Source organism: Protobothrops mucrosquamatus, unplaced genomic scaffold (genome assembly GCF_001527695.2).
Source record: "Protobothrops mucrosquamatus isolate PMUCROS unplaced genomic scaffold, P.Mucros_1.0 scaffold66, whole genome shotgun sequence".
Classification (NCBI taxonomy): Eukaryota; Metazoa; Chordata; class Lepidosauria; order Squamata; family Viperidae; genus Protobothrops; species Protobothrops mucrosquamatus.
In genome coordinates this window covers 583,608-594,601 of record NW_015386444.1, presented here as the reverse complement: position 1 = coordinate 594,601, position 10,994 = coordinate 583,608, and the positions used below count along the sequence as shown (strand labels likewise).

The window sequence follows — 10,994 nt, the reverse complement described above, 5'->3', positions numbered from 1 at the left end:
TTGAACAGTTGTATATAAGCATTTAAGACTTTTATGCCTGTCCATGGGAATGTTTCCTGTATCTCCTGGTTGTTGTTTTTTCTTTTTTCATCACTGCCTACCTCATTGTTTGATTTGTTTTCTTGGGATTTGTGATTGGTTTTGGGTTCTAGAGATTCTAGAGATTGTTCACCCTCCCCCCTCGGTTTTAGTTTAAAGCCCTCCTGATGAGTTGGGCCAGTTTTTCCAAGTACATTTTTGCCTGTTTTCGTGAGGTGTAGCCCATCCCTTGCCAAGAGTCCTTCATGTAGGAAATGCAGTCCATGATCCAGGAAACCAAAATTTTCTTGGTGACACCAACCCTTTAGCCAATGGTTTATTTCTAAAATTCTTTTTTCCTCAATGGGTGTTGGCTTTTTGTTGGGAATACCGATGAAAACACTACTTGTGCTCCTAGTTTCTTGACTTTATTGCCTAGTTGTTACATGCATGTATCATATACAGTTCATATGTGAGGTACAATGTACTTCCATGTGAAAAAAACAGATGCAATTTCAGAATATAAACGTTAGTGAGACCATTGTAGTTATAATCCTTCCTATATTGGTAGCATTTTTGTAAATCACATAACTTCGATGGTGCCTCAGATTTAGAATTTGACACATATACTTCACTGAATGAACAAAGCTGATGAGATTTTTCATATTTATACAGTTGTCAGAGATTACAATTCAAATATGCATCAAGGGTGAGAGATCTGTAGCTGTTTAGTTAGTTCCAACATCTTTTACCATAAGCTTTTTGGAGGGATGTTTGTTGGCAACAGTGGTCCAGTGATACCTGAAGTGATATTCTCAGCGATGCACAAAACCATGTGGTTTTTATTGTCCTCACAAAAGAAACCAAAGGGAAAGTAGCTATGACAGCATTTCTGTGTAGATTCTCAATCAACCAGGTCATAATTGTCTCATAGGTGCTTTTTCAAAAGGCAGCTGGATTGTTTTTTTCCTTGAGGAAGAATAATAAAATGTTTTGCTTCTCATCCAAGAAGCTTCATCAGTTTTCATCACAACTGAAAAAGCACCTTTGAGATAGCTATGACAGTCTGAATAAAAATTATTTGGGAATTAAGATTAGAAACCTGTTGTCATTTAAATTTGAAAACATGGATATTTTTCAACATAAAAACTCTAGTGTGAAAAACATAACTCTATTGCAAAGCAGAAGGGGCAATTTCAAGGGCAGAAGATGAAACCAAGTGCAGTTAACCAACTAGGCTACAATGTCATGTTAGACAAAATAGATGTAAATATTAGACAAAATGTATGATTTTGTGTATATTTGTTTACAAACACATAAATAAATGTTGTATGCCATTTATTCAACAGGCTGTTCTTTATTCTGTTTTTATATTAATATTAAATGAAATAAAATAAATATCAAATTGCTTACTTTTTTAATGTATAATAGAGAAACACTGTGATCTCTTGGGAAAAAAGAAAGGTTTCCAAAGTCCAACTTTTTTCTTTTTTATTCATTAATTAGCTCCATGGGTTTTAGTAGTTCACAACTGTGATACAAACATCAAAACTAAAAAATATTTTAAAAGGCTAAAATTTGAATTTTTAAAAATCTGGCTGACCCATAGACATTATTTGGAGCATGCACACAGTGGCACTTGTAATTATAGTGTTGCCTACTGAGCAAACAATGTGTTCCACAAAATTATTTGTTATTTAACAGTTTGCATGAAAGAAATGGTTGAAAAATTCTAATAATTATTTATTACCATACATTTTAACACATGAACACTTGCAGAACAAGTAAAGCATGCTGTAACTGAGGAAATATGTCAGTTCAAAATATTAGAAAGAATCTGATTTGTTTGAAAACATACACTGTATTAAGGGGCAGCACTTTAGCCCTGTATTATGGAAATCCACAACTATCAGTAGTTCAAATTGTTTTCATTGTGAAGGAAATATAGTAATTTCATGTATTCTAAGACAATGCTCTGATCTTGAAAACAGAAAGGAATTTAAAAATGTATTGATTGTATATTAGAAATTAGGACTGTGTTTATAGGATTATATACTCTTTAAAAACCTAAAGGTTCATTTATTTTTAGACATTCTGATCAGCCTCTGCCTCATGATTTTACCCAGTACTGCAAACATACTGAAGACTGATCATAATTGTAATTATGTTCTAAATAAAGTTGATTCTGAACATTCAAAATTCATTAACCAAGTAATTAATATAATAATAATAGAATAGAATATATGTGGCATAAGATTGAAATGTAAAGTCCTTGGTGCTCTCGTGAGCTTTGATGTTTGCCTGTAGACAAGAGTAGGTTTGCCCCACTCCATTCACATTCCTCACACTCACTAGCATTAATGATGTTACTTAGATGGGTAATGAAATGTCTGCAAACATCCAACCAAGCTCAGAGTACACCAAGAACCCCATAACAATAATAATATATTTAAAACTATTTTTAAACTGAGTGTGGTTCCATTACCACATATTTTTCTCAGTAACAATATGATAGTATTGAAATTATCTTCTTCCATTTTTATTTTCCAACTTCCCAGACTAACTATAGCCTTGACATTTCTTGGTGGTCTACCAATCAAATATTAACAAGATGATTTTTCAAGATTGGCTAACTGCTGCCACCTTCTCGACTTTAAAAAATGATGATTTTTTTCCCCTAATGTTTTCTATTATAGTCTCAAAAATGTTTTGAACATCAAAATGTTATTATGCATCTATTTATAAATGGCAAAATATTGTTTTTGCAGTGATATTTCTATTAATTATTACTTCATCAATATATGAGTATTCATAATTAGAGTTAAATAAGGAGTCATGGGATAAGAGAATATTACGTTAAGTTAATAACTGCTTTAAAAAAAATGGAGAGTTCTCATAAAAGGGATGTGAGAAGGAGGGACTCTCCTAAAATCTATTTATTGGGATTTTGCTTTTTAAGCTAAAGGACGTGTGTTTAACAATTTTCCCTCATTGACACAAATACTTCAGCAAATGATAATGGGCCCCACTGAACATTTTCTCCATTTCATTTCCACTTTAAAATGAATTATATTGTAAAAATAAGTAATGTAGCATCACACAAATTCTGTAAAATTGCAATTTATTCCCCACCCAAGAATTCAGGATATTCTTTCAATAGCAAATTAACAAAATTATATTCACTTGAGGAAAAAGGTAAGACAACCATACCACCAGATTACACCAATGAAAAACAAGAAGTTTTGTTTAATTAGATAGTGCAAGTTAACAGCATGTTGCTGGTATTGACAACACTTTCATTTGTTTAGAAAAGGTTTACATCAATTTGCAGCAAGAAAAACTTTGGAAAGACCTTGTCCAAAAATGGCCCACACATATTTACAAACCCCAGGGAGCACAGAAAAACAAGATATTATTCAAAATAAAACAAACAGAATTTAAGAAAATATAGGTTTCCTATTTCCACCCCACAGGAGTTACAACTGCTGACTGAACGTTGTTTTCAAGTCTTCAGAGTTCATCCTTTTCCCGCAATAAAGTGTATCTATGTCCACTAGGTGCTAGCTTCTGAAATGAACTCTCTGGTGGGCTGCTTACTATGTCCTGGAGTGGCTGAAAAGAATAAAACAATCTTCTAGAACAAGTGATAAACATTAAAGATAAAAGATTCAGACACAGTACCAATTAATTGTGGTACCAAAATAATAATATTGCTAAGTGTAGGCTAGTCCAACAAATTCTTGCCTTAGGCAAGTCACCTTTTCTGTGCTATTTTATCACAGGCAAACCTGAAATGCAATTTCATAGTCAACTGACACCTTATTCAACTTGAACAAAAAGGGGATGTGATACATCACAAATTAAATTGTTTTGGAAGCTCTTTAATTCCTGCTAATAATTAGTTTAATATCCTCTTGTAATAATAATAAATCATTAAGTCTCCATATTTGATCTACATGTTCATCTTTTGTATGGGGTACTTTTAGAGCAGGCCTGTTATTTAATTTGATTTTAGAACAGAAACTTGTGTATATTTATCGTGGTTTTTATTATCACCTGTTCACCGCCCTGAGTCCCGTAAGGGAGATAGGGCGGTATATAAATTCAATAAATAATAATAATAATAATCTGCTTAGCCTTACAATTATTGGATTATTAACCATGTAAGTAAGAGCTGCCACCTCCAGGTCTATAAAGTTGATTAACAATGAACTAGAAATCCAACACATATCTTTCCATTATTTTAATGAACTGAAGAATAGTAGGCATATTCTTTGTCTGCAGGATATTTATATCTCCACACATCCAAGAGAGATAACAACAAAAATAAAAGTACAAATTTCAATCATATTCTTCACAACCCCCTCGCGGAATACATGCCCTCTTGTTGGAGAAGACAAAGCCAGAATAGGGCTTAATTAATATTAACTTTTCTTTTTCTCCAGTTGGTCTTTTACCTTATTCACTGAGTAGATGGTATCCTGAATCTTTTAATTTCTTTTATTTTGAATATTCTGGAATATTTAGGTTTTTTTATATGTATCCTTTGTCAATTGTATTCTGATTTTTAGCTTTTCTGAAACCACTTACTAACTTTTCCTTCCTACTTCCCTTTTTGTGTTCAGATTTCACTGAACTTTTTATGTGACCAACATGAGCTTCCTGTGCTGTTTTTATTTTTCCCACTAGCTTCTCCTGTCATGGAATCCAATTTAACAGTAAGATATTAAAATCCATCTTCTTGAATGGATGCTAAACAGTTGATATACAGATGGTTACAAGCAGAAAAGGAGCAAAAGAGCAAAATAATTACTTACAGCAAAAAAAACTCTCTTGTTTGTTATATGTTTATTATCTGAATTAAACCCTTATATTTCTACCCAAAGGGCATTCAAGGTTACCCTCTATTTTTAGAATACAGTGCTGCTAAGCATGACTGACCTCAGGTAAAGCTCTGACAAATAAAGTCTGGTGTTTGCTGGCACTCAGAGTTGCTAATTGAACATTTTGTGATGATTGTTATGACAGTGAGAATAGGTTTCCTGAGACGCTGTATCAATTGGGTTCCAAAGAACTCCTTAGCCCCATATGGAAGAAAAGCAAATAGAATGAGGCTATTTGGAAGACTGATCCTGATGTTGTCTTAAAACATTGTTACTAGCTTTTAATTGACTAGATATTGATTTCCAGGAAACATTTTTGTTCTGCAAGCATTGAAATAACTTTTTTTTTCCATTTTAGAACTCTGACAAGCAATGCGAAGAAAGCAATAAAATAGAAAGTTAGTTGTTTTAAAACCTAAGCGGAGAGCTAGAACTACAGCTTTGAGGAGAGAGAGATTTTGTTCTAGGCAAAAAAGTGGGAAGATATACTAGGAATCAACAGATACATGTATTTAAAAAATATGTCAGATGCATGTACTGTATGAGTTCAAAATGATATAAATATATTTCCTTCTCCAATTTTTCTCTACATCAATGATAAAAACTGGCTTAAGAAACACTGATTGGGTCAAAATCATACGGTGTATTATACCATTAAGTATGGACTTGGATTTGCTCTACCTCCATCACTACAACCCTGAAGGTTTCAAAATAGTTACAATTTTTTCTCTGGTAAAAAAAAATCAAGGAAGAAGAGGAAAGGAGGATTGTGATTGGAGGTATTATTGGAAGAATCTGCTGAATGAAAGTTAAATCCTATCAGGAATCGAAGTGGCATTGGAATATACCAAGAATTATTTCAAATCTTGCTGAGAAAAAAAGCAAGCAAATAATTATTTGCCCTTAATTATTATAGGCTGTGCGATGCTTTAGACTTGAAGCCTACAAAAGTTTAGAACACTTGAAGTTGTTCATGTAGCATCTGTCAACAACTCATTAAAGAAGCGGTTTCCCTGTAAAGTGACATTGGGGAAATATATGCTTGCTTTAGAAAACTGATGTCAAGTTCTACAGGTATGCTGACCCATATTCCAAAGCATTACAGGCTGTACTAACATTTATTTCCTGAGCTGCCTAATCCTATCCTGCTCTATTTTTGAAATTTATCCAGCTTTCATGAGAGAAATGAAAATTTTACTTGGACATTACAAAATTCCAATGTTCTCTTAATGTAGATATATTGGAATACTTTATTTCTTACCTGACCAGGTGCTATATCTGTTGGATCTGGACCATGATGAAACTCTCTGTGCAATTTCCCAGAGTGTAAATCTAGTACAAATTGCTTGAGTTTACCAGGAACACTGCAATGATATATCACATTTTAAGTAATATTAAACACTGCACTTTAGATAGCATAAGATCCAACTCAAAGTACCATATAATAAAGATTACATATAAAAATCATCAAATCATCTCAATCACTAGTCAACCCCATGATCATCTTAAGCGCTACAGTAGCAAGTATATACATAATTAAGCCTAGAGTAGGCTCATATAGAATAGAATAGAATAGAATAGAACAGAACAGAACAGAATAGAATAGAAGCTGGAAGGCTTCTAGTCCAGCTCAAGCAGGAGAACCTATACAATTTCAGACAAATGACTGTCTAGCCTCTTCTTAAAAATCTCCAGTGATGGGAGCGTCCACGATTTCTGAAGGCAAGATGTTCCACTCGTTAATTGTCCTCATTGTTAGGAAGTTTCTCCTTAATTCCAGGTTGCTTCTCTCTTTCATCAGTTTCCAACCATTGTTTCTTTAAACATTGTCAGGGAAATTAAGTCACCATTCTTTATATCTCAATATGGCTTTTAATTTAAAAATTATTTAAAAGCAGGCAAATAGAGGGAATTGAGTACCTCCACTGGAACACTATTCCATAGCTTAAGCAAAGGAGCAGGCAAGTCTTTACACTAAATTCAAAAGATTAGCTCAAAATCTAAACAAAAAATATTAATCTTTCTTAATTCATATTAATGATATTTCACATATTCAAGATATTTTTAGGGTTAATAATGCAGGATCAGGAACTGAATTATAACTGGGAGACAAATTATCCTACTATCTCTTTTTTCTTTTTGTGATTGCCTAAAAGCATGGCAGCATTTTGCCTCTTTATTAATTCCCATAGAGCTTAGCTGCCCATTAATTTCATTGCTTGCTACCTTCAACTCCCTGCTCACCACAATACTGCAGAGAACATTAGGTGCCAAATGCAGAGTTTATACAATACAAATGGCTATCTGTAACTTATATTGATAACAATGTTTCTGAAAGTTCTTCTGCTTAAGTAATTGCAAGAACAGAAATGAATGTTAAAAGGACATCAATTTAAATTTCCTCTGAGATAATCTATTTTTTCCATAAACTAAAGACTATGTGAAGATAGAATTGTAACTGCCAGAATTTCAAGAATAAAAAACTCAACTAGTACATTAAGTATAAAGAAACAGAAATTAATCAAAACAAATTATCAAACCAATCCATAAACCCCTTTTTTGGTGTGTGCAAGCCTTCCTGCTTCAGTGTAACCTTTCCAAAGAATTTTAAATAAGAAATGGCATACTCAAAGTTCAGTACCAATCTCCAGAATTATCTTTGATTTTAACAAATTCTTCTATGAAGCTTTGAAGCCATTCTTGCAAAATAAATATGGTAGCTACTTCTATCTACCGCTTTGTTTAGAAATCTGCTCAGAAAAATAATTATGAAGATAGAACAGTATAGATGTGATGGCATATGCTTTGAGAGACTAAAGGTGGGGACCTGGGAGTAGTTGGAAGCAGCTTAAAGTGATTCTCCTCTGTAAACTCAAGTTTTGTGACTGAGCACAATGGTGGATTGATATGTTCATTTGCAGATGAATGCAGAATTGTTTCCCATAATTAATGTACAGTACAAGTAAATCCAATACTTACGAATGGTCTTTTAGACTTTAAAATTATGCCAGGCCTGAAACAGAGTCTTTATGGCCTGTAAAATGCTTCTGGCCTTCAAAACATATCACATGTTGTGGCTGCATTGTCTATAACATCAAACCTTCTACTACTACTTCTGTTAACAGTAATACTGATTTATGTTTTTAATACAGAATTTTAAAAATAATATTTATTTTATGACTTTTTATTTTACATGTTTTGTGAGATGGGTGACTATATACATATAATGAAACAAACAAACAAATTATCTTCAACCTACCTGAAATATATGACCTAGAAGAAACTTGTAATGGTTACACACTTCTATAAAGTGAGAGGAATGGGGCTCTGTCAGAACCCATTCCTATTTCATTTCTACCTAGCCTCTCTGACCTAAAAACAAATCTCACCTTCCCCTGGGTTCTGCCATACTCCCAAGGGGGAGGGGGGATGTGCCTGGGGGGTTATTGCTTTCCCTTCCTCTATTCGCTACAATGTAACCCTTTGCTTCATTTATTGCTTCTGTGTCTGCTGCCGGCTACAATGTAACAATTTGTTTCCTGCACTGAATCTTTCTCTGAACTTTCTTCTCCCTAACTTGTCAGCTAGGAAAAGATGGGGAGAAAGAAACACAACCTCCAGAGTCTGGCTTATTTCTCCATTCTCAAAAGGAGGTGTGAAGAGCTGCTTGAACAGTGCACTACGACCGGAGCCGGACTGATGTTATCTCCCCTTTCCCACGATGGGCTTAACACCTGGGGATTGGCCGGTTTGAACCGTCTGGATGAACTGTGGGGTGAGGTTTGCTTGGGGACACTTTAAAGTATCGATTTGCAAAGGAATCCCTCAGATCCTGTCTATTATGCCTGCTATCAACTATTTTTAATAAAAGTTCCTGTTGGAGGAAACCGTCTCCAAGAGTTCTGCTTTCTTAAGATGTGGGATTGAAGTGGGTCCTTACAGGCTCACAAGCAATTGTTTTACAATTGGAGTACCTGCACTTAGCAACGGTCTGCCCCATAGGAATTTGATTTACCTGCAGGGTTGGCTTTCTGTATGCTGTTAAAAATTAAGCTTCTCATAAAGCATTTAAAATATGAATTGATACCATCAACTACAGCACTATTCATGTTAACATTTGTATATTATATTTTTGTTTTTTTTATTTTAGAATAGTCATTTTATTACTTTGTATTGATGGAAGTTGCTGAGAATCTCTTTTACTGCAGCAGAGATAAATCTAATAAATCAATAAATAATCCCATAAAAGATAGTTTAATGATTACCATCTACATTTATTTACTTCCTCTCCTTAAAAGTAGTAACAAGGTGGTGTAAAGATGAGCTGAATGAGGTATGTAAGAAATGTATGTAAATAAGTATGCAGTAATTCTGCCCCATCCCCCACTGTCACCAAATCCTCCAAAAACATTACCCCAAGGAAATCTTTCTATGAAAAAATGTTCTCTAGACTTAATTTTTATGATACAACTGAATACAAAAAAGATTTTTACCCTCTCCCTTCCAAAATATTTTTTCCCTTTTTCCTAACTCTATATGACCAAAGATGAAAGGAAACATGTACTCACGCCAAATCATTGAAGTCTGAAAAAACATACATATGTCTAAAACTATCAATAGCAATAACAGGACAATCTGCTGGACTTTTCTGAATGTGGAGCAAAGGATGTCTGAACTTGTCGCAATCAGCATGTAAAAAGTTTATGGTACCTTGAAATTTAGAAGCAAATTTTAAGATTTTTAGAGAATGTAATATAAGAACATAAAGGTAAATCACCACAATATATGTAAATATCTAGTTTGGAGTAAAAGTATTTTGAATATACAAAAGTTGTTGATAAGACCATTTTGTATTAACATAAATAGGTTAAATATGCTGTTTAGGAAAAACAATGTAATTTTAATATAGATTTATTTAGAACTAGATCTTCAGAGAATTTTTAAGTTAGTAGATTGCAATAGCTGACTTTCCATTAAATGTGCACAAGAATAAGCCTTAATTTTTTCAGTGGTAAAAGAGTATTAAGCTGAAATATTATACTAATAAGAAAACACAGTATCAATAATTATCGTTCTTGTGCATAAGAGAAAACTAACAATTCAGCCTAACACCTAATTCAATTAATTAAAAGACATAATACAATATACATATACATAATTACAGCAAGCATCTACCTTTTTCACTTATTAACTGTCGTGCAACTTCCTGTTGGAACCTTTCTAAACTTTCTGTATCGTCTTTCATATGAAAGAGTATAAGGAAAGGAAGACCCTCTTCTGTCAATTCCTATATAGAAAGAAAAATATTAACAGACCATCAATTTTCTACTAACTTTTAGTTAATGTACAGGTTTTAACTGTGTACTCACATACACTCTTAATGAGGGATGAGTACATAAGGGATAAATCAGAAATTAGTACAATACTATCTCACCAATTTAATCAAAAGTTTTATACTCATTAAAAATAATATAATAAATAAATATAAGGATTGAACAAAAATAATTCTATATATTTATTGATTAATGTTAACTTCCTCAAGAAAACAAAGTTATATATCCTACTTGATATAGAAGTAATCCTCAACTTACAACCAGTCATTTTATTTATTTCATTTATTAATTTTTTTTATCCATCTCACTGCCGGGAAGAACGGAGGCCTGGCGGGGCCTGGAGAAGCCTGGGGCCCAGCGGCCAAGAAGAGCTGCGGCCCGTTGTGGCGGCTCGGCGCAGCGATGGCTCGGCGATCGGAGGTGGGCGGAGCTGCAGGACTGTGGAGGGCGGCCCAGGCGCGGAGAGGCCTAGAGAGGCCTAGTGAAGCCCGGCCTGGGGGCCAGGAAGAACTGTGGCCTGACGCAGCAACCTGATGCGGCGGCGACTCGATGGCCGGCGGGGGGCGGAGCTGCTGAGGGCCGCCCGGGCATGGAGAGGCCTGGTGAGGCCTGGTGAAGCCCGGCCTGGGGGCCTAATGGCCAATATGGAAGATCTGCGCCCTGACACGGCCAGGAAGATCTGGAAGATCTGCGCCCTGACACGGCCTGGAAGATCTGCGCCCTGACACGGCCAGGAAGATCTGCAGCCAGGACGAGCTGT

At 34.6% G+C, this 10,994-nt stretch overlaps 1 protein-coding gene across 1 annotated transcript in view; it reads right to left on the bottom strand.

Annotated features, from left to right (window-relative positions):
- Positions 1-3,122: 3,122 nt before the first annotated feature.
- The window catches only part of ERP44 (endoplasmic reticulum protein 44), a 150,569-nt gene continuing 142,697 nt past the window's right edge, over positions 3,123-10,994 (bottom strand). The window contains exons 9-12 of the mRNA XM_015812071.1: positions 10,077-10,188; positions 9,470-9,611; positions 6,163-6,265; positions 3,123-3,630 (exon numbers count right to left, since the gene is read on the bottom strand). Of these exons, the coding sequence (XP_015667557.1) occupies positions 3,529-3,630; positions 6,163-6,265; positions 9,470-9,611; positions 10,077-10,188 (459 nt within the window). The 3' untranslated portion in view covers positions 3,123-3,528. The remainder of the gene's footprint in view (positions 3,631-6,162; positions 6,266-9,469; positions 9,612-10,076; positions 10,189-10,994) is intronic.